General features: G+C 50.3%; 6 protein-coding genes across 6 annotated transcripts; 3 read left to right on the forward strand and 3 right to left on the reverse strand.

The window, feature by feature from the left end:
• Window positions 1-338: 338 nt before the first annotated feature.
• CTRU02_206554 (serine endopeptidase) lies at window positions 339-3,599 on the reverse strand (the record flags this gene model as incomplete). Its single annotated transcript, XM_036730161.1, has 11 exons — window positions 339-444; window positions 497-756; window positions 825-912; window positions 963-1,175; window positions 1,228-2,510; window positions 2,558-2,614; window positions 2,681-2,738; window positions 2,797-2,899; window positions 2,959-3,022; window positions 3,073-3,414; window positions 3,480-3,599. 11 exons carry the CDS (start codon window positions 3,597-3,599, stop codon window positions 339-341), a joined length of 2,694 nt encoding a protein of 897 aa, XP_036578134.1.
• A 4,391-nt stretch (window positions 3,600-7,990) lies between these two features.
• CTRU02_206555 (uncharacterized protein) lies at window positions 7,991-9,463 on the forward strand (the record flags this gene model as incomplete). Its single annotated transcript, XM_036730162.1, has 1 exon — window positions 7,991-9,463. The coding sequence occupies one exon, from the start codon at window positions 7,991-7,993 to the stop codon at window positions 9,461-9,463; it is 1,473 nt and encodes a 490-aa protein (XP_036578135.1).
• Window positions 9,464-11,052: 1,589 nt separating this feature from the next.
• Window positions 11,053-12,185, forward strand: CTRU02_206556 (putative epoxide hydrolase; the record flags this gene model as incomplete). The annotated part of the gene is made up of 2 exons (XM_036730163.1): window positions 11,053-11,309; window positions 11,381-12,185. The coding sequence occupies 2 exons, from the start codon at window positions 11,053-11,055 to the stop codon at window positions 12,183-12,185; spliced, it is 1,062 nt and encodes a 353-aa protein (XP_036578136.1).
• A 1,953-nt stretch (window positions 12,186-14,138) lies between these two features.
• Window positions 14,139-15,772, forward strand: CTRU02_206557 (allantoate transport protein; the record flags this gene model as incomplete). Its single annotated transcript, XM_036730164.1, has 2 exons — window positions 14,139-14,376; window positions 14,430-15,772. The coding sequence occupies 2 exons, from the start codon at window positions 14,139-14,141 to the stop codon at window positions 15,770-15,772; spliced, it is 1,581 nt and encodes a 526-aa protein (XP_036578137.1).
• Window positions 15,773-16,471: 699 nt separating this feature from the next.
• Window positions 16,472-18,136, reverse strand: CTRU02_206558 (uncharacterized protein; the record flags this gene model as incomplete). The annotated part of the gene is made up of 6 exons (XM_070204739.1): window positions 16,472-17,199; window positions 17,228-17,499; window positions 17,551-17,650; window positions 17,713-17,737; window positions 17,820-17,900; window positions 18,035-18,136. The coding sequence occupies 6 exons, from the start codon at window positions 18,134-18,136 to the stop codon at window positions 16,472-16,474; spliced, it is 1,308 nt and encodes a 435-aa protein (XP_070061843.1).
• A 6,648-nt stretch (window positions 18,137-24,784) lies between these two features.
• CTRU02_206559 (uncharacterized protein) lies at window positions 24,785-25,423 on the reverse strand (the record flags this gene model as incomplete). The annotated part of the gene is made up of 1 exon (XM_036730166.1): window positions 24,785-25,423. One exon carries the CDS (start codon window positions 25,421-25,423, stop codon window positions 24,785-24,787), a length of 639 nt encoding a protein of 212 aa, XP_036578139.1.
• Window positions 25,424-27,941: the final 2,518 nt, after the last annotated feature.

The raw sequence follows: 27,941 nt of genomic DNA on the forward strand, positions 1-27,941 counted from the left end.
AAGTCCACCAAAACAATTGCTAAGTAAATCGCCACCAACCCAGAGGCCTAAACATCACCTCTTTAGATGACTACATATTGATTTCAACGTTTTGTTTGGAACAAAGTCTATTCGGCCTGTATTCTAGCTTGCCAATAACAATCAACTGTGTTCGGTCAGTCTATATCCGTCTCCTCTAGGCATTTACTTGGGCAGACATCCTCTTTCCCGTTTATAATTCACCCTTAGTACGTTAAACAAACATTATCCCGAATACTGACTTGCTCGAAATCGAAGTATAAAGAACCTGAATCTAACTTTGAGTATGGATACTTCTAGAGTGCGGAAAAGTGTCTGAATTAAGCAGTTGGCTTCGGAAGAACAGTAATGACAGGAGTCTTGAAGACATCCCAATCGTTTGCTTCCTGGGGAACGCCGAAAGGCTTGAGCGCTGCAAAGCGCATTCTGAGTAAAGTTAGTATATCTGCAAACTCATCATACCGGAGGGAACGCTTACTGGTATTGTCCAGGTGCAATGTTGGAATCATTTGCAAGCTTGCCCAGCCATATGTATGTATGCCGAGGGAAACTGGTCTTGGTGTTGCGAGTTACGACATGAATGGGAAACGGCACGACATCATCTGGAGTATGGATGTCCTCGCTATAGTAGCCGAGTGAATCGGCATAGATGAAGTTGGTAGCCGAGCCCACATAGCCGTCTTTGCCGACGACCGGGGGGTATTTCCATTGGCTCTCCTCGAAACCAGGTTCAAAAATCTAAAGTGATCTGCAGTTAGTATGCCTGTATAACACAGGCTGTCATGGCAAGGAAACCGAAGACTCACGTCCCAGCGAAGCTCGCTGCATCCGTATCTGAAAGTTGCATAGACACGAAAGTAGTCATGAACATATCTACCAAGGTCGAACGTTACGCTTGCGATTTGATCAGCTCTCTTAGAATATTCTAGTTGAATTGAGCTTACTTTGGTTTCTGGTCAACATCTAGAGAAGGAGTGCCCGAGTGCATGGACACCGTGCCAGGTTCCAGCAGTGTATCGTATTGCTCATTGAGGCTAAAAGCTGCGCCAAAGTAAGGAACAGCGAGCTCTTCACCCAGACTCGATGAGATAAGAATCTTTCCACTGAAGAGTGGTTGTCGCGTCTGGTCCAGACCTTGTGGATAGTCGAAGATGAACCTATTGATCGCTTTAGCTGCTTGTCTATTACGCCCATATCAAGGTCGCATACTCTGCTTTTCTAGCCTCGCCCGGCTTCAACTTGAAGGTGCCAGAAGGAAGCTCAACAGAAGGGACCATCTTTAAAGGCTTGAGGTCGGCAAGAACATTCAAAAAGGGCGTCGACGGGGTCTTGGCTTCGATTCCAGCTGCCGGCTGAAGGGCAAAGTGGTACTCTACCTCAACGTCCGCATTATTAGCGATCTCGACCGTTTGTACTTTGTTGAAGTGCTCCGTGTCGTTCAGTGCAAACTTGTCAAAAGTAAGGCCAGTCTTGTAGCTCAGAACCTTCCACGCATTGACTATACCTGAGCCGACTTGGATAGTTGGGGCCCAGAAACCGGTGTCCAGTGGCTTGTTGCTGTCGGCGATTGACCAGGGCATACTCGCACCACTAGAGATGATGCGACGGTTGAGCATCTTGCCAAAGCCGCGACCGTGAACTTTGCGGCCGCCATACTTTCCGATATACAACGCCGCAATACCAGCGACATACGGGCACGACATTGATGTTCCAGAGAGGACGGCCCATCTGTTTCCTGGGACAGGGCTTAGGATGCGACCCCCAGGAGCGGCAACATCGGGTTTCAACTCCAAGTTGTAAAGACCTCCCCAGGAGGTAAACTGGTTGGGGTAAAGTCCGACTGAGTTGTGCATACCGACATAGTAGTCAGGATCGGTGAACTTGCTGAAATCTGCAGTGACGTTGCCGCCGGCCTTGATAGTCTCGATGATCGCCTCCCCGACCTTAGCGTCTACGAGAGACTTTGGCTTGCTCAACCAGCTCAAAGGATCCTGGGTCGCCTCTTCATTGTTATAAAACATGACGTAGGTGGCATTGTACGGCATAAGAGCAGACTCCTTTTCCAGGAGATCACATCCTCCTCGACGCACCAGCACAATCTTGTCAGAGAGATCGGGAGTGTTTTCGGGAACATCTTTGCAAGCTTGTGCAGGGTCCGACGTGTCGAAAGAGAGGGGTAAGATGGACCAATCCTTGATGGTCCATGGGTTATAGTTGCTGAGATATCCCGACAGCGTAGTATTGCTCTGATCGCCCAGGTTGAAGGTCAACTCAAAAGGCATGCCGGGCCAAGTGCCCGCCTCGCCGGACGCAATAGCAAGCACCTCTTTGCCCGCTGCTCCACTGCTCCCGTAAATGGGCCCTTCAACGCCACTGTTAGCTGCAGAAATGGTGACAACCACTCCCTGCTCTGCAATTCGAGATGCAACCGTCGCCCAGGGACCACCGGAGAAGCCACCAGCGCCGCCAATACTAGCAGTAATCACATCGGCCTTGGCAATGTCAACGTAATTCTTCTCATTCATTTTCCATCACTCACCCCTTCTTCGTACGCTCTGATGAGAGCGTCGATCAGAGTCGCATCATCAGTACTACCCTGATGCTCGACGTCAGTTCACAACCTTCTTACAACAATGACTATTATCTGATCGTCAAAACTTACAAGTTGCGAAAAGACTTTGTAAAGGTAAAGCTCTGCTTCGGGAGCCACTCCGGTGAACCTGATTAGGCCAATGAGTAAATCCACACCTGCTAAGAAAAAGAAGTTGAAGTTCTTACCACTCGCTTTTTCCAGCGATAATACCAGCAACATGGGTGCCATGATGTTTAGAGTCCATCGGGTCATTATCAGGTTTCTTCACGGCCCCAAGCGAAGGCCATCCTTGAAACTTGGTTAGGTGCAAGTCCAACAGAGTACCAAGAGCCAGGGATATTACTGACCTTCGTCGCCAACAAAGTCCCATCCACCAGCGGCTTTGAATCCAGGACCGAAACCACCCCCAAGCTGAATATTCAGTCTACCTGTCACCGAATAAAACGCAAGGAGAGACTCACGGCAGGATGATTGTAGTCAGCACCAGTGTCGATAACAGCAACCCTGGCACCTTTTCCGAAGATACCAGCTTCATGTGCCTTGTCAACACCAGTGTGTTTATGCTGTGAGTAATTGAGGGCCGCGATATCGCTATCAAACTGAGCAACCGGTTCATACGGGGAAAGCCAAATCTGGTTCGCAGTCCAAGCCTTGGAAATTCCCGCGTCTAGCTGCAGACTGTCGATGTTGTCTGTCTCTGATTCGATGGTCAGACCAGTAAAGACATCTGACTTGAACGTCTTCACGATCTTCGCCCCTCGATTAGATGAGAGCTTGGCAGAGAGGGCGTCTACATCGGTACCCTTCATCGACGATGTTAGAAAATGGGTGACCAAATGGAATCCAAAGGAAATGGGATGGGTAAGACCTTTTCGACTTCGATAATGAATTGCTTGGTAGCGACAATCGAATCGGCATCGTCGCGACGGCGAATAGCGAGCACACCGCAAGCCAAAGGCAAGGCATGCAAGATGTGTGAGACACGCATCCTGTCGAATTCTCTCGATGCTAGAATCAAGAGCTTGTGTGATCTCCTCAATCTTTCGTCTTTGCTCTTCCAGTATAGGTTTTATACTCGTTTTTCAACTCTATCGCTATCGCTTCGCGAGTTTTGAACTATCCAAGAGCCTTCGCACAAGCTTCAACAAGCTTTCCTGATTGAGATGGGAGTGCATGTATGCGTTCCAATGACAGAAGCTGATAGTACGTGATGCAAAGGCAGCAGGGCCCTAGACGCCTCACATCCCTTGCTCATAGCCGGGACAGGATGCAAACATCCGGTGAGTCGTGAGCTTCCCCCTGTTTCTCGGGCTATCACACAATAATCTTTCGTTGTAATTTTGATGCTGCATTACTTGCTTGGCGTTCAAATGAAGGAAGGACTGCAGCATCGTCTTCAAAGTAGGACTCCGTGGGGGTAACTAAACTATCAGACTAACAGGCATAGGCTGAGACCCAATTAGGAAACCTTCATAGTTCCGAGAAGTACATGTTGAACGAAACGCGTGTTCTTCTTTTCTTCATCTTCATCAAGTCACATTCTGTTCACAAGCCAAGGTCTGTTGTATAGCATTAGTCCTTCCGTTACCAAGTCCCAGGCCAACAACGACCTGTACCATCTTGCATCAAAGTCAAGCATGTCAAACTAGTGTCGGTTACGATCTTTACTATGTACACCTTGTGGAACCCAAGACAAGGGCGGAAGTACGGGATGGCGGGATAGGCGCAAGACTACAAGACCCTGGGTCAATCGGAAGTGGTTCGTGGGAATGGTGCCGAGCCGCAGAGTTAAATTTTAAGGGTCATGGTATGCTTAAAGAAAGGCATGACGAGCTCCAGGGTATCCGAATGGTATGTTTCTTGAGATCCTTGTGCCTGTATGCTTCCACCCTAGCCGGACAGATTGGTTGGCCAACATTTGTGTAGAATCCTCAGATATGCAGGTCCAATCCTCTAGTAGCAGGTTGAGATAGGCTATCTGATGGTCAGGGTGTTCGGGGAAACGGGAAAGATTCCGAATAATTGCAGTCTTCATAGGGCATTAGCGAGCAATGGAACCTTGATAACCGACATTATAATACGAGACCAGTGGGTTATGACCTTGTAGCCTTCTGAATATAGAATAGCGCTGGCTTCAGACTCAAAACAGCTGCTCGCAGAGCTATTCAATATCAGGTCCATCAACTTATTCCGTGATTGGGTGAAGGTAACTTCGAATGTCTCCGTGATGAAACCCCGCTTACTCGGGGCACTAAACCTCTCTTCTGACGACCTGAATCAGTAATCCTACGTAGTAGTCATGACATTTGGACCAAAATATGTGGGAGTCATGATTCAAATCAGTATTTACTTTGGATCCGGTTCTGTGGGGAGAGTGATTGAAGCGATGAACCATATCGATGAAGAGCAAATCTGTGATCTGAAGTTTCACACCCACTTTCACAGGATGACAGCCCCCGATGCTTGAGATTTGAGATTCACATCGGTGAAAAATCACTCAGGGGCCGTTCTCGAAAACTTCCAGCCACCGGCCGTGCTGCCGCTCAGTCACATTGATGTTACAATCTAGACCCAGCGCAACGGTGCTCTGACAATCTCGGAGCTGAACGATTCCACAGATCGCATGGCAATCTCCAATGCGGCACATCATCTACAAATTCCTTCGCTCTCCGTTCATCTGAAAAGTGGCCAAAGCAACAAAAATTCGCCTCGCTTCGGTATGGAACGGTTTGGAATCTTTCTCGATGCATCTGGGATAGAGGTCCAGGCATTCCAAGATCTGCTACGTCATGGCGGCCCGGCGAGAGCGGGGCGCCCTTATGATCACAGCTTTGACGATGTCACGGTTGACTCCTGGCAAGTTTGCAGTCGATGTTTTGACAAGATTGAATCATTCATTCCTCTCTGACAAAATGTAGTTTGTGCCTAAGACATTGATTGTTGTGCGACTCGTTCGCTCTGAAAGAACGACTCATGAAAATGGCCAGGTTCGGCTTGACAGCTCATAAGCGCGGCGGCTAAGGCCAAAAACACTGAATATGGCACCCGTCAAAGAATAGCGGCGTTCTGCGTAGCTTATTCAAGGCTACCCATAGATGGACATCCTCGAATGTCGCCGTACTGCGGAGCAGCCACACCGTCGGTGTGGTACAAGTGGGCGCCCGTCAAAGAGGTAGCACGTGGTCTCTGCGACTTCGCTCTACAGATGACTGGAGGCCGCGGGACAGCCGTCAATATCCTGGGGCCGGCGCATCCTGGGATAGATTCGCTTCTGGGTGCCTGGGCTGGGGGTGCAACAGCGAATGCGATCTCGCCGTTGAAGAGGGAGACAAGGGGACGACATGGCTTTGGGATGACAGTAGAGTCATGTTCCTCCCCTTGCATCACGACGATGACATCCGTCCCTGGTTGATCTCGAGATAAGGGAGGGCTGTGTTGCTCTTGGACAAGTGTTCTTATCCATCTCCATTACTCGGTTCAGCAGTCCGCGGGTATGGTGGCCACGGAACCACTGGCAAAGAGAACAAACCTTCACTCGGATGGTTATTGTTTTCTCCGTCCGCAGGCCTGCCCGGATGTCCAGCGTCGCTGCTGCAAACCTTTTATTCGCCCGCTGTCTGATAAAAGGCCGTAGCGTAGCTTTCGCTGAGTTGCACTCCACACATTCAATACCTAGCCCTTGGCTGGAACCTGGGAAAACAGATCGGCACGAGAGCGGGTGGAAAGGCTGACTACGGATGTTGGTGGTTTCATAGGTAGAGTGACAAGTAAAACAAGTTAGCAAAAAATACTTAATCTCAGGGTCGAACAATAAAAGCTGCACCAGCAAGGGGATTTGAGCGACGCAGAAGACGCTTGCGCAGGGCAGAACCTTGACGGAGGTCGTGGCATGCCTGCATGGAAAAGGAGGAAACATGGAAGAGTCTCATGGGAGAGTCTCATGGGATGGGGAAAATGCAGAACTGGGACAATGGGAGAATAAGAGGAAGAAAAGGACTGTGCGTTGCAGCTTGCTGTGAGTTGCACCAAGCACTTTGAGCAAGCTCAAGGATGAGCTGTCCTGGTTGGCACAGGTCTCAGCTCAACTTCCGCCTTGGAAGTACGTATGTCCATGCCAGAGCTTCCTCAATGCTCCTTTGCTCTGCTCTGTTCAGTTGAACTCGACCTGTTCGGTCCCTCCTGTGCTCCGTTCTGGCTACACTTGGGTGCTGAGTTCGAGTTGTGCTCTGATGTCCGGACTTGACTCCGCACTAGCGTTTGACGCTAGACACCATTACAACCGAGCAAGGACGTTTATGGCTTAAGTCAAAAGCATGGAAGTCCCGGGCTCGTCGGCTCGCAACTTAAGGAGTGTGCCTTGGATAGCCAATTACTGCGCGGCTAGGTCCTGTGTGGTTTACGCCGGGGCTGGGCCAAAGCAAACACCAGGGCCGGTCCCTGTGTCGGGAGCTAATCGCTGTTCCGCAACGGAGTCCGGTGTCGATCGTGGAGAGGCGAATACTCCGAAAGTTCAGGCTCCGGCAGTGGCTGGATCCCGGGAAACCAACGGTTAATGTGTCAAACAGAATTGAAAGGTCTTGGCCGGACTTGTCGTCGCAGGGGACGCTTGATGGTGCTGATAATTCCTTTCTGTCAGCTAGACTTCACTCCCTTTGCTCGGCTCTCTGGCCTCTTTTGCCCCGCACACACAAACATAGACACACCATGTGAGAACGACAACGAGGGCCAACAGAGTCTAGAGCATTGCTGATACCGATTGAGATGAAGCTCAGGGTTTATGCCAGCCAAGGTTTGCTTGCAAAGAGCAGAAACCATATACCATTGCCAACACCACCAACTGACCTGTGCCAATCACGCGACGAGACAGTGTTCTCAACAAGGAGGTGTCGAAGCATCCGAGGCACCGCTGCGATACTGCTCGGGGCCCGAAAAGGAACATCCTAAGGGAAATGGGCTCAGATGCTACCAGGGCACGTTTTCGAAACCAGGGACCGGCCGGTCAGGTACTCCATCTGATGTGGTGATGCATTAATGCTCCTCTCATGATTCGTGTTGCGACGATGGGCGGTCGTGCGCTTTAGACCTATGCAACCTAGCACAAATTCCAGCTAAGGCTTTCCCATATGAAGTAGTCGACATCTCTCGTACCAGAGTATTTCTTTTCCAAAAGTAAGGTGAGAGCTCTGGTTCTGCTGTCGCATAAGTCGAGAGCTACTTAATCATATCGTCGTGGTCGTTGCTGTGCTGTTTGTCTGGCGCGCGCGCACAAGAACGTTTTATTCAGTCACTCTTTTCTAAAGTTGTTATCATTCTCCCCTCTTTTCCCCTTCCTTCTCACCAGATTTGCTTCAGTACACAAACAGCGACGAAGCCGCATCGATGCAGTCCGAAAACAACGCGCCGGCGCCTCCGTCGGGTGCCGCCGCCGACATCACCAGCGACAACGAAGAGCATATTACCTCGTCCAGGGCAAGCTACGAAGATGCCCCCCAAGAACAACCGCCCAGCAACTCAAGCTCCAATGACCCTCCTTCAGAGGACAGAGCGCCGAGCGAGGACAGCAAGAAGGCACCAAGCAGAAAAGCATCTGGCGAGGAGAGTAGAGCGGCTGTTGCAGCAGGAAGCAAGCCACCGTCGAACAAAGCACCCTCTCCAGCAGGAAGCAGACGGGGATCAAATGAAGCGGCAGTAGTAGCAGGCGAGTCTGCGCCTGGAGTCGCCAACGCTCCCGTCGCAGCCTCTGATGCAGCAATTCCCCGAGAGCGTGGCCCTGGTGACGAAAATCGTGAGGCATTCCGCGATTCTACCATTACGGCAGTCAGCGAGGGCACGGCACAAGTGCTTGGAAGAGACGGTGTGCCCAAGACCACGACAGACCCAGCAGCTGCCGGAGTTCTTGCAGAGACCGCTCCCAGCGTCAACAGGGAAGTCAACGATGATGACGAGCTGGAGCCTCTGACGAAGTACGTCGACTGGAAGGAGCACATTTCCATTTCGATCGGCCCATTCATCATCCTGTTCTTCGACCTGGCTTTGCCTGTCTGCATTTACTACAGTTGGTTACGTGCCCAGCGCAACCGTCGCCGCGAAGCATGCGCGCCTGCGTACCAGGCGGGAGTGACGTGCGGTTTGCCTCCTGTTGAAACGGTTGAGAGTCGAATCTTGGGTTTTGCTATCATCGCTTTTGGTTTTGGCGAGGTGTACATTCTGGTTGTCCGCGTCTACAGACTCATCGCCCGCTACGAAGAGTGCGCGCCGCTGTTGTCTAAGCATTGGTGGGAGCTGGATGCTACCACGTGGGTATACACGCTCGGCCTGATAGCAGCGTTGGTTCCGTTTGTCTGCTCAACCACCGTATACGAGCCATTTGTGGTTGAGTGGCTGTACCTGTACTCCCCTGGTTTTATGTTCATGGTGTTGGACGCAATTGCCTTCATGACGCTGATCCCGATCAAGCTGCCCTTCCGTATCAACTCGGACCCGAAAGGTGAACGGCTGAAGCCTATCGTCTACTACGCTGCCGAAGACTTCTTCGCCGTCGACGGCGCCCAGAATCGCGAGTTCCGCAAGCGATTCGTCGAGCGATACAAGAAGTCGATGATGTTTCGCAAAATGATCCTGGAGTTGACGTTGTTCTGGATCGGAGGATGCACATGTTACCTAGGTTACACAGCTGCCATCATCTGGGATCTGGAATTTGAGCGTGCTTTCGGTACGTCGTTGGGCGTCTTGTTTGGCTGGATCATCGTTTGGGGTGTAACTGCGAGATTCTGGATTGACTGGGCGATCAAGCGGGAGAAGAAGTGGTGGAAAGAAAACAAAGCCGAAAGAGAAGCGGGAAAGATTCAATGAGACTAGTGTCTAATCACAGTCCTCCCCTCTGAAGAACGGCCGAACAGGTCGTGCTGAGGTATGGGGCGGCTTACTACTGTCACCTAGTGTTAATATTGGTATGGTCAAGATTTTGTACTTATTGAGGACGGGTGAGATTAAATCCAGGGCATGAGAACCTGGAGTTAGTTGGGAAGATACCGAAAGGATGGACTTCTGCGGATAATGAATAAATCAGTCATATTGCTTGAAGATGTTTCCTTGGTGAAACTGATTGGACAAAACACACCGGACATGGAGTATCAGTTGCAGTTGTGTGTCGGAGTAACTGTTAAACCAAAACATGCCACATATTGAAGATTCGATTTTATGCCAATGGCATTTCGAGAACAAAGGAATGGATACGTCCAACAAGCCCCAAAATAGTAGCAGTAATAGAATTGTTTAACGCCGGTGCATCCCCGTAGGGGGAAAAGGGCGCTTATACAGTAATCTACATAATCCAGACCCCAAAGCCTAGACTTAAGAGTAATATTATCACCCTTCCTCGTCCGATTGTCATGCCCAAATCTCGGTAGTTGCATCATAAGCGAGCCCGTCGCTTGATGGCTTTGCCGTAGCCTTACAAATTTCACTCAAAACTCCTCCACAAAAAGTTATACCGCCGCCTAGATATCAAAGTCAATTGTGTTTAGCCCTTAAGATCGGCACAAGTATCAAACAGCTTGAGGTTAGAGGCGGCGTCGAGTCCGCTCGGGGCATTACAGGCACTCAACTCTTTATTCCACGCAACAGGTTGCCTTCGTAACATGACATCCGCATGCGCACAACGTCTCTTCCAACGATTATTCTATTAATCTAGAAACGCAATGATCTTTTCTACATAAGAAGCTATTTCGATGGAAGACATGACCAACGCCTCCTGCCATCAATTCGCCGAATACAAGACGCATGAGGTGATCAATTTATGCAAATTACATCCAATTTGACAGTCCTTGCTACTTACTCCAACGGGCCGTAACACCGAGTCATACTCCGTCCAGAGTGCCTTTCAGTGCCGTATGGTTGGCTATAGCGCTTAGAGGTGGGCCTATATAAAAGCTTATCAATGAATGCGACAACGAGGTAATCCACCTCTAAGAGGTTTGGCATGTTAGGGCCCTCTCGTATGTTACACGCGTTCTATGGAGTACACTACCTTGGTGCGCCTTAGGGTGCCTGGGGCCGTTTGCTCACCGAAGATTTAACCAGGATAGTAGATGTAGCTGTTTTATGGATTGGGTTTAGGCTTGCACAAGAGCAGGATCTTCAGGTCAAAATAGCTTCACTCCACTATTTCCAACTATTTCATTGGAAATGCGTTTCCTGTTCACCCCACAAATGGGAACCGCGGAAACCTCGGAACGGAGCTGGCCGATCCAGTGCTTAGCAATGACAAGGTTATCCTACGGGGTCTTTACCATATAGGAATCTGTTCGCCGATATAAACTATCGCTCTAGAGATTCATATATGGGTGGTAATCCTTCGTCTGATGTCTTGAAGCTTGTTCGTTCCTAACCCCACCGTGGCACCAAGACCATCTACATACCTTCGTTTTGATTTCGTCATAATGGACGCCATAGCTGTCAATGACCCTCGGGTCAAGTACCAGACAGCGAACCTAAACGGTGTAGAGTACAAGTACATCCTTGCAGAGCCGGCATCTGGTAATGTAGTCGGTACTATTTTCCTCATCCACGGATGGCCAGATATGTCCCTTGGATGGCGCAACCAGATCCCGTTCCTTCTCTCCAAGGGTCTCAGAGTTGTCGCTCCGGATATGATGGGATACGGAGGTACTGCTGCGCCTGAAGATGTGAACTTCTAGTGAGTTGGTCCACGCTATACCATGGTGATTCACGCTTTGAGAGTCGGTATAACTAACCAGCCCAACTTAGCACTTTCAAGCGCGCCTCAGATGACATCGCCGCGCTCGCGAGCCATCTTGGTGTGTCGCGCATCATTCTTGGCGGACACGACTGGGGTGGTGCTGTTGTCTACCGTGCAGCTCTGTGGCATCCCGATCTGGTCTCGGCTTTCTTCGTCATCAGCACACCGTTTGCTCCCCCACGTGTTACCTACGTCGACCAGGCCATCGCTCTGCCTACTCTGCGCTACCAGTTGCAATTCCGTAGAGACGACATCCAGGACTACATCGGGCTCAGCGATTCACAGAATGCCACTCGTGTACGACAAATCCTGAACACCATCTACGGTGTGAGGCTTCCCAACGGCCAATCGGCCTTCAACTCCAGCGGAAATGGACTCAACCTGCAGCTGCTCGATGGTGTGACGGAGGACACGCCGTTGTTGAGCAAAGAAGAGCTAGATTACTATGTGGAAAACTATGTCAGCGACCCCTTCAACCGGACGCTGAACTGGTACCGTACCGGTGAACTTAACTGGAAGGATGAGAAGGTCTTCGTGCCTTGCAACACTACGTTCGTGGAGAAGTACGCGCAGCCTGCACTCTATATCGGCGGATCTCTGGATACGGCGCTGCCTCCGATCTTGTCGACCGGGATGGAGACCTACTTTGACAGCTTGTCCCGCGGGGAGGTCAACGGCACACATTGGGTGATGTGGGAGAAGCCTGAGGAGGTGAATAGTTTTGTTGGCAACTGGTTGACTGGCTCAGTGCTGGGGAACCTGACTGTTGGCTTGAACCTGACCGCAGCTGGGAGCGCTCTAGCTCTTCATTAATGAGGAGGCTGTTATTATGGTTGAAGATGTGAGATACCAGAAGAAATTCTCTGTAATTTATATTATTAGACATAATATCATCAAAGCTTGAGACATGATTGAAGATACAATATTTCGCCTCCATAGTGACTGTGGTCTGCACCGGGTCTGTGTCAAAATCTACAGATATTACGGAAGGGATTGGACCTGGACATGTCCTTAAGTTGGACTTGCTCAAATTAATAGTAACTTTATCACAAGGATTGAATTCAGTCATTTTCTACTAGGATCTGTGTTGGTCATTAATGAACGATACGACTCACGCACTCTTCACTCTCTTATGCCTTCTTGATCCCTTTAAGAACCCTAAACTTGCACGAGCGATATGAGCGGAAAGTGAGGTAGGTCTCTGAAATATGAAGCGTGCTCTTGTAGACGGCATCTCTTATAAGCTGATCACAATATCGAATCCACTCCTTGAAACATATACCATTGTCCATACCTGCAAGCCAGCATGGGCCGAAACCAGCACTCAATTCAGACTCAAACGGCGGGATCGCATAATGTACCTTAAAGAGAATGGTCAGTGAACCGTGTTGTCTCGGTGATGCAGTGCGAAATGGCAAGACAGAGCTATAATTGGACCCGGATAGTCAGTCTTGGGGATCTCAAGACTACCATTCGGGTTAATTCATGTGACAGCGCTGGCTAGAGACCAAAGAACCATTACACGAATGCCGACATTAGTGGTTTCGCAAGGATGAAAGTCTATTTGGTCAGAGTGCGACAGTGAGAAAAGAAAGGTTTGCCATTATTAATGGCTTGTCCCGTCCATACATGATGGTGAAGCTCGTGACCTCTCGCAATAAGGTTGATTGCATAGTTACGATGAACTCGCCGAAACCAAGTCCATCTTTTCCCAGGACGCTTATTCATGTTCTCCGTAATCCTCTGTCAATCGCTCTCCACAAGTAAAGTATATCGACGGTTAGTAATCAACATTGTCGATTCTGGTTAACCTTCAAGTAGTGGAGGTTAGCACTGCTGCCACTTGCAGAGGAGCTGAAGCTTAATTCAGCCCAGAATTGCTTCGTAGGGTTACCCTGCAACTAAACATGCCTGATCCGTATCGAATCGAGTCTTGTTCCGTACTCTACGCAAGACCATCTTATCGTGTAACCTTTGCAAGAGTATGTATAATGATATTGACGGTAATGACTCTGGGTTATACCTCTGCGGCCAATCATTCCGACTCACCGTCATCACCCCACGCTCTTCTACCAAGCTCGGCCCCTCATCTCCGATTGTACCCGCGGCCCAGACGCCGTGTCTATGCCGTGTCCAATCGCAATCCCTTCCCAGACTCCTCTTTGTTTTAAGCGATGTAGGCCGGTGCAAAGATTTACAAACTCGCCATTCCCAGATACGTCTAGCGGGTCATGAAAATTGGGAACAAACATTCCAGGGTGGCGGTTCAAAGTGGCATTCACAGTCATTCCGCTCCCTTTTACACGGGCATGACAGGCCCCCAGCCTCCTCACCTCCGTCAGTCTTCGTTACCTGTCTCTCGGGAACCAACAATCGTCGTGAAAAATGTAACGTGGGGGTGTGTCATTGCCAATCACCCGGGCCAATTGCATATGCCAGGTAGACGAGAAAGTATATATCCCATGTTAATTAATGGATCGCCAATGCGAGCTTTTTGTAAAAAATAGCTCACAGGACCGACCGTCCGTCCAGTCGTTGGAGGTGTCCTATGACTGTAAAACAACGCAGAGAAACTTTTCATTGATGGTGACTTGGCGAACGGATTAATCCGTAGCGACAGCCTAGGTCATCGTCAACACCTTTTCCGCAGGAAAATGATACGGCCTTCCGCACCTATGTTGTACAAAGACAATCTACATACACCCTCGCAAAGTTAGATTCGGAGTCGCAAGGTACGCGCTACCAAGTGAACTTGAATCCGCCGACATGGCTCCCGAGAAGCACACAGCTGCAACATCCGGCCCCGCGGTCGGGCCTATGACAACCGGAGCGGGCGCCGATATCGAAGGCACAGCACCGACCGATGGCCACTCACCACACCGCGCAGGCGACGACGATGCCCTCGCCATGGTCGGCACGCACACACAACAATACGACCCTGCCGTCGCTGCTCGCGCAGTGCGCAAAATCGACTGGTTTCTCATCCCCGCCATGATCTTTGGCTGTTCGTCACACCTCTGCCTCTCATTGCTTTCCACGGTTCTAACAGCCTCGTAGATGGATTAGTTTATTACGACAAGGCAATTCTAGGTTCAGCAGTCCTCTTTGGGATGACCAAGGACCTGCAACTTTCCGTCCCGACTCCCGGGGGTGGCGTCGACACCTCACGGCTCTCCTGGGCCACCTCTCTCTTCTACTTTGGCATGCTCGCAGGCCTGTACCCGATGACTTACGCCCTTCAACGCTTCGACATCGGCCGCATACTCGGAGGCGTGGTCATCTTTTGGGCGGGCATTTGCATGCTCACAGCTGCCGTGACGTCTCACCAGGGCCTGTACGCGCAACGCTTCTTCCTGGGGTTTGTCGAGAGCATCATCCCCACCGGCTTCATGTGCATCATCTCCGGATACTACACCCAGCTCGAACAGTCCCTCCGCCAGAGTTGGTGGTTCAGTTCCACCGGACTCTTCACCATCATTGGCGGCGCGCTGAACTACGCTTTCGCGCAAATCCATTCCGGCGCTCTCAAACCATGGCAATACATCTATCTGTTGGCGGGCTGCCTGACGTTCCTCTTTGGCTGTTTCTGCTTCGTCATGCCCAACTCGCCCGTCTCCGCCTGGTTCCTCACTCCCGACGAACGCTTTGCCGCCGTCGAGCGTCTACGATACGGCCAAACCGGCGTCCGCTGCACCAAGTTTAAAACGTCACAGCTCCGCGAGGCAATCCTCGACGTCAAGGTCTGGCTTATCGCGCTGATGATGGCGTCGGCATACACCATGAACGGCGCTGTCTCCGGTTTTGGGCCATTGATCGTATCGACTTTTGGATGGACGTCTCTCGAGTCGATTCTGTTTCAGTTCCCACTCGGTGGAATCTGTTTCATCGTTATTCTTCTCACGGGCTATCTCGGTTCTCGATTCTCCAACATCCGGATTCTCATGTTGGTCATCTGCTGCCTCCCAGTCATTGCAGGTTGCGCGTTGATTTGGCGTTCCGCCTGGACGTACCACGCCGCTGCTCCTGTGGTAGGTTACTCTATAACCGGCTTTTTCGGTGGCGTCGTGAGCCTGATTATTACCTTGGGCATGTCCAACGTTGCGGGCCACACGAAGAAGAGCTTCATGGCGGCCACGATCTTCGTGGCCTACTGCGTCGGCAACATTGTTGGGCCTCAGCTCGTCAAGTCCCAGAGCAAGGCTCAGCACTATCCCGAGCTCTGGTTGGGCCTGATTATCTGCTATGTCATCTGCATACTTGCTGCTGGTGCCCTGTACTACGTCCTCTGGCGTGAGAACAAGCGTCGCGGGGCGTTGCCTGTTGACGAAGCAGAGCGGGCCAAGTTTGCTTTCCAGGACTTGACGGACAAGGAGAATCCATACTTCCGCTACGTTTATTAAGTTTCGTGTCAAATGGACCCCTTCCGTTGAGAAATGTCGCTGTATTTATGGATTCGTGAAGGATAATTTATAATTCATAATTGGACACATGCTGTCGCAATTTCACAATCTCTAGTGACATGTTACCGCCACTTAAAGCCATATTGGAAATCACACCTCACGTAGTAATTTGACTTGTCAAAAGATGGATTTGTCCCGATTGATTCATACATCGGGAGCATCATGGGATGACTCATGAGCCACACATACCCTGGGAGGGGCGATCCATCTAGCTAGAAATACAACTCAAGGCAAACCGTACCGCGAGCAGAAAGGAGCCTGCCACTCCGTTCCGTGTTTTTGCTGCCATCGCCAGCCCCGCCCTGCTCGTCGTAAAAAGAAAAGTGGCCTGATAGCCTGCTTTCTAGGCTTCAAAAGTTTGTAAAAGGAATAGAAAATCAACCAAATAGAGAAACCCAGAGCCATGCTACTCCGCTTGCGTGCGGGCTTGTTGCGCCGGTTTCTCCTTTGCCCCTGAACGCCATTCTCTATGCATATATATCTTGCCGGGGCCCCAATGAAAAAGAGAGGGGGAAAAAAAGAAACCAAAAAGAATATGCGCCGTATAATCGTTTCCCAAAATTCGTTCGTTCCGGTTTCTCTTGATTGGCCTATCCACCAACCAGTAATAAACTTGCATTTTGAAGATAAAAGAGATCATCATCTCGGTGATCTAGGAGGGTTATTGGGCAGTTCCGCCGGCATGTTCTCCTCCCCCCGGCCATCGTTTAACTCGACTGGTGATTGTGTCGAACCAGGCGGTGGCGGTGGCGGCGGCGGTGGTTGTACTGGATGATGCGGCTGGTATCCTGTATGTCCTATTGCCGTGCTTCCAGGAGGCGGCGTTGGATAGACGCCCTGCATGTCGGACTTGGTGGCTGCCACGGGGCTCACCATTGGGAACTGAGGCGTGCCCAAATCGGTTCCGGTTTGACCGGTGTGTTGGGGGGCGATGGGTACTTGTTGCTGATACATGCTGTAGTTCTGTTGCGGCCAGACACCGCCCTCGGGGGGAGGTTGTTGTTGTTGTGGCGGTTGCGGCGGCCACTGGGAGCCGGGGAAGTATGCGGGTTGGAAGCCGTGAGGCGGCACGGAGGTCGGAGGTGACGAGTTCGTTTGTGAGTGCGGCGACTGCGCGTATTGCTGGGGGTAATAAGGATAAGCCTGGGGATGGGGTACAGCATATTGGTTGTTGTGCTGCCAGTGGATGTAGGAAGTAATGGCTGATGTCATTTGTGGTGAGGCGACCATCTTGTCCCCCTCGGCTTGAATCGTCTTCTGGGAATCGGTGGTGCTAGGTGCCTTTTCCAAGTTTGCTTTCCGGTAGGCGTGAAGAGCGCGACCTGGATGGATTAGTATGGACATTGAGCAGAGGTTACATTCGCAATGTGTGAAGAAAAGGGAAAGAATAGTGACTACAGGCTGCGAGCGTAAAGGTGTATAGAAACATACCAAAAACAGAAATGGTAATAACGAACAAGACGAAGTTAACTGTTGAGATGGCTGTCCCGGCAAAGGTGGCGGCAACGAAGCCTTCGGCAAAGGGCTCAACGTTCATCTTGTAATATATCTCGTACTTGGGTCCAAATGTCACGATGAATGCGTCGAGGGAGTCGAGATCATCGGCATGGCTCGCCAACAGAGCCATAGTAATCATCCAAAAGACGATTGTGAGAAGTTCGAGGCCGCTATAGAATGTTAGCATGACGCGCAAAAACCTCTAGGAGAGTAAATCTTACAGGTGTACCCAGCAGTTATACATAATTGGAATGTACATAACAGCAACGCCCAGCCATGTTAAATAAGAAAATGTCCAGGCAAATGCAAACCACGAAAACGCTGTCTTCGATATCAGCATCATGGCACATGAGGGGTAGCGGCGGGGTGGTGGTGTGACTTACGGAAACCTTCAGTACCGCTGAAGGACTGTAGTACGCGAAGTAACTGATCAGCAAAGGCTTCAAAATGCATATGAAAACCAAAACGCCAAAAGGTTAAACAAACATACCGTTATCCTGCGATAATTTGTCGCCTTTTGCATCGTAGTCAGACCATAAACGGTGACTGCTAATGTCGCAATAGAGAGAATCTGCAATTCCACAACCGTCAACCACGTATTCTCTAAAACGCCAGCTCGTATCCCTCATGATATGTCCATGTCTCCGCAGTCGGAGATCTCGTGCATAACAGCGTTCGGAGCGGGCGATGGTGATATTTCCTTACAAGTTGTGCTATCCTAACAACTGCAACCCAAACCGGCATAGCCGGGATATGCGATCGGTTCCTCCCATCTTTGGGCCAAATGTTCTTGGTCAAAGAAGCCATCGACGAGGAGGTGGGTGTTAAACCCCTTGGGTTTGGGAGGGGAGAGTCCTCGTCAGCTGGCCCGATCCCTTGCGAGACGGTGCGTCGTCGGGGCGCCTGTGGATGTATTTTCGGAAAAGCGAGAAATGGGGGGCGAGGAAGACACTATCAAGATCGTCGGGAGATTCGGCAGTAGCTACAAGGCGATCGGGGGGGTTCTGAGGAGAGGGAATCGCAGGTTTCAACTACGGCTACGGCTCCGTATTGGCGTTTGATGTTGGCGTCGGCGTCGTGCTTCGTCGCGTTAATTATTAGGAAGTCGATGGGATGACGGCGATCGTGTCGGTCTGCCTTTAGTCGCGATGCAATCGACGTGTCGTTACAGATCGATGTCGGAGGCGCAGGGCTGATCGTGTGTGGTGTGTTGTGTGTTGGGTGAGATTGGATAGACAGGCCCTGTGGTGGTGTTGATTGTTCTTTTTCGCCAATCGACGTCACTCAGAGCTGAATAACCGGCCCGGAAGCTAAGGGCTCAGCGCACTGAACAAAGGTTTTCCCGATGCAACGTTTGGCGGGAGTCAGTGCTGGGAATAGGCTGGGAGGAGCTTGGAAGAAAGTTGGCACCGGTCGCTAGGCGGGTTCGGTTTCGTCTGTGAGTTTACCCTCCCGTCAGCCGTCCTTAATTTTTATTTTCTATTTTTCGGATGAGCTCTACGGACAGGTTTAGTCGGAGCGGTGGGAAGTATGTGGTGGGAGGGCGGAGAGCGTTCCTTGGGCTGAGTTATCGGGGAATATGATTGCTGCAACAAACATGGGACAAGGACATGGACCGGTTGGGATATGATGGATGGGAATGGGGAACCTCCTGGTGGATAGTTGAATGGGAATACCTAAATGACCGGGTAGAAAGACAGTCAAGCTATTCCAGTTCCATCCAGAAACAAACAAGGGTGGGAAGAGTCGATGGAAGGCAAAAGAGCCGAGAACTGGTTACTGATGGCGGATGGCTGTTATGCTGGGCGCATTGTTGGCTGGGCCCGTTTTGTGTATGTGGTGGGATTATGGATACCACCACCAGCAAATCAGCAGAGGTAAATGGAGAGGCAAAGCACCATACGGATAGAAACTGGGCCGGGCGGCACGGGACAGAAGCACAACAGAAGCAGGCCAGGGGACGCTGGGGGGACAAAAGCAAAAGGCGAAGGAAGAACCTGGCAGTGAGTCTGTGGGCATCGGTGGTGGGCGGGGAGAGGGGGGGAAGAGAAGGAAACCTGGGCACATTGGAGCCAGAACGGACCATGATACCCAATCATGACGAACCGTTTATCTGGGCCCTCCAACCTTTTCCCAAAGATTGCGCCAAGAGAGGATGCCAAGTGTCCTTGAAGGCCAAGAGACTAAGAGAGGAATCAAAACCTCAGAGGAAGCATGCATCAGAGGCCCAGTTTCTTTGGGCGTCCGGCGGCACGGGCGAGGGAGACAGAGACCGTTACTATTGGGCTATACTGGCTGAAATGCCCCGCTACGCCAAGCGGAAGGCTGCTTTAGAACGTCATGATTCGACGGAGATGGGTGGGAGGAGCGGAACCAGGTATATCTTGGTATAGTTTGTGTGAGGGAGTACTGTGGATGGATACATGGCGGTGGAATCACCGGTGGACGGGGAAAGGATATTTTGTGTTAGCGGAGACATCCACATTGAAGCCTATCACCTGTGTAGTAGTTCGGATGCTGCTACTATGTAGTACACTCACAATGTGACCATGTAGGTATACCAAGTAGTGTAAAAGGCAACCGTACAGTACGTGCTTTGGTGTTGTTAAGGTTCTCCTTGGAAATACCTGAAGCGTTGTCGTTGGAGGGACTAATGGAAATGGCCTTCTTGGGGGATCTGCAGAGAAGCTCACCCCTGAGATTGCAGATAATAACTTTTAACTGTCTACATAGCAATATGGAAACATCAACGAGCCCCAGTAACCTTTCAGGTGTCCCGTCACCGCTTGGCCTTCGTCAAAAGCGCTCACCATCTGGATGAGCATGGGGATGAATACTAGCAGATAGGGTCCTTGTCTACTCCGTACGCCACCCTGTACGTACTTGTACCCAGCCCTCCAAGGCCCAAGCTGCACCCAATCACTACCAGCTCATGGCAGCCCGGCGTGCCCCAAACGGCATCGTTTACTGCACTGGCTACTGATCACCACGCCGTAGATACAGAAATCGCAAGGATGGGATAACGATGGATCATGGAACGATGGAGTCCAAGAGATGGGGATGGCTCAGAGGCGCTCCATTCTATACTAGAAAGTCCTGAAAGCACTGCCGCCGACTGGGTGAATTCCTGGTGCTCTACTATCAGCGCTGTGGGCCTCAGTAATGCTTCGGTTTTCGGTTCCGCAATCTTTCATCGTTTCCGATACGGTGGTCCCAATGGTTTTGGTTCTATACTAAGTTGAGCCATCCCGGGAGGAAGTCTAGGAAGAAGAATCCCTTTTCGATGGTAAGAGTTGCGACCGCTGTTTTAGTCTACGCAGTCTATACAGAACCGAAACGTCAATATCAGTGCAAAAATATCGAACCCAACATCAGGCATAGTATTTTGAGGTAGTGTCACGATGGACGCACCAACATACAAACCAACCACTTCACCAAGGGTGGAGAGCACCCAAACATTTACCGTTTGTATCTGGTATGTCTGGTTCAAAAGCGGTTGGCGTCCTGAATGAACGCCTTCACCCACCGTCTGAGACACGCCTGTTGGGTGGAGAGTGAGTGAGTGTCTTGATCGTGGTCTGGCCTACCTATATTTTATTCCCGGTCTGCAAGCAGGGGATAATCAATTACTGTCTTGCAGATGCTGCAAGAAGTGCCATGACCACCGAGGGATTGACCAGCTGATGTTGCTCACCGTTGCCTGCCTTTTAGTCACCAACTGATCCAGATAGTCGATCCTTCATCCTCCAGCTTGTAATCATTTTTCGTTCACCCTGTCACGGTCTATACCGAGTCCTTTGCCTCTCTAGTCCAAAGAGCGGCACCCATCAAGTCGGTGTTTACCCGGCCGTCTATCGGAGTCCTTTGCCCGTTTTGCGGGTGCGGAATGGTTTTTCTGCCCTGCATCCTCGTTCCATGCGCCTCGATGGACCCCCCTCAACCCACAAAACGGACCTTGTGTCGCCCCAGCCAGCCACGATCATTCTCTTCCGGGCTGCAGTCCTGGCGATGACAGGCAGCGTCTATCTGACTGCTAGGCTACGGAGTACTAGTAGACGACACAGGATTGGGCTACGAGAGCGAGAGACTCAACTGGTACTGGTCGAGGCTAGGAAGCCCACAACATGCTGCTGCAACAGGACCACCGCAAGGACATGGAACGAGGTGCAGATGCAGGACACTGAATCCGCAGGACGCAGATGCAGCATCCAGGACGCAGTGTGCAAACAATTCACTCGCCTCAAGTTGAGTTGCCAAGGATCTACCCACAAGTCATTACATCCACTACCGGTAGTCTCTCTCTCTCTCCTCTCACCCACCTTGTGAGACCATGACTTTGGCGACCCTACCGCCAAGTTTGAGCGTCGCCAAGAACAGGGAGAGCGAGAAAAAAAAAGGCCACCTACGAAAAAGAAATGCGGGGCTGGGCCCTCCAGGAAGTGTGCAAGATCTTCCTCGTTCTCCGCCAGAGGCCTCCGCTCGACAAGACGCTTGAAGTCACTCGTCCTCGGGCACTCCGTTCCCCTCTCTAATCCCCCAAAAAGCCAAGAATTGTTCGTTCTCCTCGCTCCTCGGGGGTTCTCTACACATGTATTTCCACGTTTCTCCCTTTCGACCATCGGAAAGTCCTCGTTGGGTCCCTTCCGATGCCTCTTCTTGTCATTCCGCCTCTTCACCTCCATTACCCCTGGGTCTCTCCTGACTCGGGCCCCCGGATACCCCCTCCCACGGCACCGGAGGACGTTCGAATGAGGCCGGTCTTGTCAGCAGCCTACAGGCACATTGTCGCGGGTTTTTAATCACAGAGGCCTGCCGGTCCAGCGGCCTTGTCCTTATCGAGTCACCCGGAGCCCGGTCTTCGCTGGAGAAGCCCAATGTGTTCGACTTTGGAGCTGTTTTTTTTTTTTTTCCCCAAGTCTTTAATTCCCGCAAGGCCCATGCCTGCCGGGCTCACATAGCCACTGTCAATTTTTCACATTTACTCGGAGCCACTTCCCCGTCACAATGACGACATCGTCATACCTTGTCTGGTTTGATGCTACAACAAGATACACACACGTAGAGGAGCACAAATAAGGCCCTGTAGCCATCGAATTCGCCAAGACGAAAAACGAGCAACGACTAAACCCTGGGAGCTTCGATGAAACGGTCTCGACAGACGCAAACAACGTACTGCTAGGTATCGTGCTCAGTGTTTGTTGTAACGTTTTCATGCAGTAGTAGCAAAGGTAATCACACGATAGCTCCGTGCGCCAAGACCCATTACTACAGGTCAGAGTTTGGCCAACGCCCGGCACATTGCTGGAGAAAGTCAAGGGTCAGTAATGGCATACCTGTCCACTCGCCCAGCCACCGGATGAATGATTGTCAACGGACGACCACGCCCTTAAGGGTATGAGCATCGTCACGTTGGTCTGTTCGCCGCCGAGATCGCTGGCCTACCTCTAGAATCTGGATCCATCAATTGCCCAGACTCAGTTGCCTAACCCACCTGTAATTTGGTGAGAGTGGCTGTATGGTTATTGCGGTATGGGCCGGATAAGAACTCATTCTCGTTGGCTTAGATGCGGTTGACTTACTCGCTCTCTCAACCAACTCGCCTCATGTTCCTGCCATGCTCCACCTTGTACTTCGCCAATGCCAAAAGACGAGAGCAACGGCATCGCTCAGGTAATAACGACTGCTCTGCTACTTTACACATGTTGTAGCTGTCTTTTCACGTGATTCCTTGTTGCTTTTTTGGTGGAAAACATGATGCCCGGGCAATTTCATCCATGGGTGTGCTGCAAATTGGCCATACTTGAAGAGTTGGTTTGCTCATCTGCGTGTACTGACAGGCGAGATTATGACGCTGGCGTATCTCATTCAAAGTCATGTAACATGCCGATCAGCACCTAGAATTTTGTCAGAGTTATCTTAATTTGTGGATTGTGGTTGATTCCATGAATCTGATCGAAGTCGTATGACATGGTCAAGTTCGGGTTACACTCAGCCCAACAAGGCGGTTCGGGATGTGGGCAACGGGGTAAAAGTTGCTTACATCCCATCCCGAATCCCCAGAACTACCAGAATTTTCTGGCCCCGTTCATTTAATTGCCCGCTGTTTGCTCGGAACAGTGCGGAATAGTGCCCTAGTTGTAGTAGCCTATTAGGTATAGCTTCATCCTCCACTCAGTCTGCTCGGTAGACAAACCATGAAGTTCCGCAATTTCATTGCTTGTCAACACAATAGCGGAGCTTTGTCGGTTATTCAATGCCTCAAGTATGACTTGGCCTATGCGTCCTTTTGAAATGATTAGTAGTCCCGTCAGTTCAGGTGACCAAACTTCGTTTGTCCATCATGAAACCAATATCAAGATGTGGCTCTCTACCTAGCCAGAAGAGATTAACTGGGCTTGCAAAGTGGCATACTGGAGAGATCCCAGCGACTTTTTGACCGATAACGGTATGTAGAAAAGGTTTCTGGCTATACTGTTCTTTCAGGGAAAGAAACGGGGAGTAATAATGTTCCATCAGCACCCTAAGCCACAACGTTGTTTTCTGTATTAGAATCAAAAACAATGTCAGTGTCTATGATATGAATCTTTTCATGCTGTAAGTTAACGTAGAAGCAATAATTGTTGGGCCGCATCCCTTGTTTCACTGAACAGATCACATAGTGTGCCATGGGAGGGATTGGTACTTGAACCATAGGCATTGATGTGCAAAAGTCCATTCGTTAAGTTTATTCATCCGTAGATTCGAAATTAGCAGATGGGTTCAAGTGCTGCTGATCGTATCAGGTGACAATATGGATCAAAGGAATTGATTAAACGTCAACTATAAACAAACCTGCTGGACTCTGGAAAGAACAGGCCTGGTTCCGGGCCATGTCTTTCACATCGGCTCAAAGATTTCCCAGTAATCGAGATGGACCATAATCACATGGAGACTATTGCATATGATCGTACGGCCAAGGAAAGCCCAAGATACCTTGGCAATCAATGGAAGATCCAAGATACAGTCGACTAAGGGCAGTGTCTCGCAAAAGTATTAGAAGCTTGCAAGTGTCTGAGCTATAGTAGGTAGACTCGGGCTTATCAATACCGCAAGCGGCTTCCTAGCTCAGCCACACACTAGTTGTGAAAATCTTTGGACGAGATATTCTTACTTCGGCTTTGAGAGCACGATTCTTTCAATCGTCCCTGGCTGGGACTGCCACTGAAAGATGCAACAGCTTCGAAAATAGCACACATCAGTTTTATCGAGACATTATTAAAGCAAATATTAAATTAATTAGAAATAATTTTCTATAAACAAAAGAAATGAAAGCTGATTTTATGTTTTGAGAATGCTCCAATGCCCCAATGTCCAAAGGAAATTCAAAAATTACCTCCCATTTTCGAGTAGCCCCTTAACCGAGAACCCCGGAGTGAACAAAACGACAAATCCCCCGATGCAATTACACTGCTAACTTCAGAACAGCTTAGAGTAATCGTTGATGGCATCGTCCAATGCCGCCAGAGTGCTGTCCAATGCGGTCTGACCCCCCGACTTGGAGCCGGCATCGAGGAACTTGACGATGCCCTTGCCAAAGGTATCAAACTCCTTCCTCGTGATCTTGAGATAGGGCAAGATGGCCGATGAAGTGGTCAAGGTCGGGAGGAGGTTCTGCTTCTTGGCCTCTTTGAGAAGACTCAATGCTGTTTGAACCTTGGGCAGAAATTCATCCTTAAGCTGTGACACGATACTCGTCGAGTCGGCGGGCGAGAAAACCGTGTCGAGCTCGTTCGCGTCCAGCATTGCCTGGCGGTTTGCTGACTGAAGGGATATGGTGTTCAAAAGGACGCTGCGAACGTCGAGGACACCCTTGATGAGCTCTGTGGGTGACTTTCCATCGGGGTTGGAAAGAGCAGTGGTGAGATTCTGAACGGAATTAATAACATTGGTCAAGTCAGTCTTGATCGTAGCAGCCGTTGGGATAATTTGTGGTAAGTTGCCGAATTGCCCGTTAGTTTTGGCAAGGTCGCTCAGGTCTGTAATGAAGCGGGGGAGCACAAAAGCTGAGGTTGTGCTGAGAACAGCAAACGAAGTGACGATCTTGGATATTTGCATTTTGGAATAAGAGTAAGCTCAAGCGTTGATAAGATGAACAGTTGATCGTGTGCTTTGGATCGAAGCCGAGCGAAAGACTTGAGATAGTTTGGCTGATGAAGTGAATGATTTCTCCCCCATGGTAAAAGTGCGAGTAGCCCTGTATTTATCGATTTGCTCATGCGTAAACACGGCATTTGTGTTTGTATCTTTGACCATGAGCCTTGGTGGACCCTGATCGTCCTCGGGCTTCAAACGACAAGCCGTCCCGAGACACCTTGCCTTCTACGGTGTCTCATCGACACCCGGTTAACAGTCAGGACAGTCTAGGCTTCCTCTCCTTTGGCAGGCAAACCCTAACACCCCCACGAACTACCGGGCCAGAACAGCTGTGAGAGGCGGAGGTTCATTGCCTGTTCCTCGGCGGCGCTACGAAAGAGGCGGGCTGAATTTTTCACACAAGTGAGCTGAATCCGGACTCTACGGACTCGCTGTTTCCGGGCGTCAAAGAGAATGTACAAATTCCATGTACATAGCTTTTGAGCGCTAGTACTAATCCATAAGCACATCTGCTTACCAAAGAGGGGTCTGGAGCTTTCTGGATGGGCCAATTTGGTGATCGGAGAGTCAGAATGATGACAGCTGATGCTTCTGGCTTGGGAGACGTTGACTCGAGGCGTTGGAGGATGACTGTTTGCGTTTATACCAGGTGTCTTTCTCTGAAAGAACACTGGAAAATTTTCAGTTGCGGAGAAAAAGACCTTCAAAGTTTAAGCGATGCTTACTCTAACACTTTTGCGTCATTAGGTGGGAGGAAACTCGTTGTAATTGCTTGCTATCTCGAATTGCTTCAAATGTGATCCAGACTACGAGCTGAAGCTCAGGATAAGGGACCTAGGAATGTTGCCCGTGGGCCAGAAACACCACCCTGAGGTGTCTCACAATTTTGTCATCCCGTGCGTGGGTCTGGGGAATCGCGTGGTTCCCTCCTGGCATGACAATGACAGTATTCTTTGAGAGATAAGCCACTGACCTGGAAGGATCAGCATACATTGTCAACCAAATCTCGAAACTTCTCGCCATGTTCCTCAATTGCCTTCTTGGGAGATTTTTCAACGGGTGCTTGGAAGTACCGATCTTCTACGTTTCCTCACCCATCCCTTTTTCACGTATTTCACGGTGTTTCTAAGCTGACCGCTAAGAAGCCCAGGCACCTTTGCTATACCTGAATATCTCAGCCCTTCTTTCATGGTCCTGAATTGGCACCACTCGCTTCATCGCGTTTACACAGCATGCAACGAACAAATTCAAGGCTTTGGGGGCCCAGACGTCGCAAAGGATGTGCAAGATCCTCTGGGTATAATGGTTGCCACAGAGACAGAGAAGTAGGTTAGAGGCCTTCAATGGAAAGTGGAAACTGTCTATAAAGAATGCATCTAAAATAGTTAACCTATGTTATGTTGGTTTGCCGGACGTATCTTTATATTCAGAATGTGTGGTGAAGCAAAGTGCTGAACGTAGGCATGTATTCAAAGTAGTAGATTGAGTGGCTTGTCTTCTCCTAACTATACTATGGAACGATATCGTGCCTAAATATGTTTTGTGGGCGAAGCGGAATAAAGATATTCCGGTTATTCTATTTCGGGATTATCCCTATAGGCGATATGTGGGTCACGTGATGGTGAGGCTGCGCACTTCGCCTCGAAGGCATCACGACATACCCCCCTAGAAAAAAAAAACATCAACAACAGCGAGAACGAAATTTTTGAAAATCGGAGCAAAAACGGCCCCAAATACGCGTGCTCGCGGCCACAGAGCCCCCTTCGATGCAATGCCATCCTCGGCCTTGATTCTACGTCCCAAAGGGGCCCAAGATGGCCGCAGAGCACGCCCCGACTACAATGAAAAACTTGAGAGCAAGCCGCAAAATACGACATATCAATAGACAACACTGTTACCACCACCACAGGCGAGCCACAAGCCGCTACACGAAGCACTAAGACTGCGCCCAAACAATCAACTTCAACATAACAGCCGCCGACAGGTTTTGGGTCACCTGTCACCCCCGACAAAGTTTGCAACGTCCCACAACGACGAAGATGAGTCCGACAGAACAGTATCACCTTCCGCACGGAGAAAGCACCAGGCATTAGGCATGCTACGATCGATGCCACACAATACTACAGACCACAGACAGACTGGTCCCCTGTCGCCCCTTTTGCGAAGAAGGATTGGTGTCCCTTCAACGCGCGACAATGTCTGCGGAATCTGTGCGGGAGCTCTCATACCCAGTAATCGAACATGTCGGAGTCAGTAGAGCATTGTGCTTCGTGGAAGACCCTTGGGCCAATGTGGTGGAGGGCAATAGTGGTCAACAGGCAAGAAACAAGAGGCCACATAGGAACCCGGCAGGAGGCAACAAAGAATTTACAGATGCAACTGAGAAAACGGCACATACAAGTCCGGGAGGATACGGACAAAACAAAGAGACAAAGCTGAGCGCTGGGGGGAGACTGTAGGTACAAAGAACCAGATACGG

This window comes from Colletotrichum truncatum (assembly GCF_014235925.2).
Source record: "Colletotrichum truncatum strain CMES1059 chromosome Unknown Contig_0003, whole genome shotgun sequence".
NCBI classification, from domain to species: domain Eukaryota; kingdom Fungi; phylum Ascomycota; class Sordariomycetes; order Glomerellales; family Glomerellaceae; genus Colletotrichum; species Colletotrichum truncatum.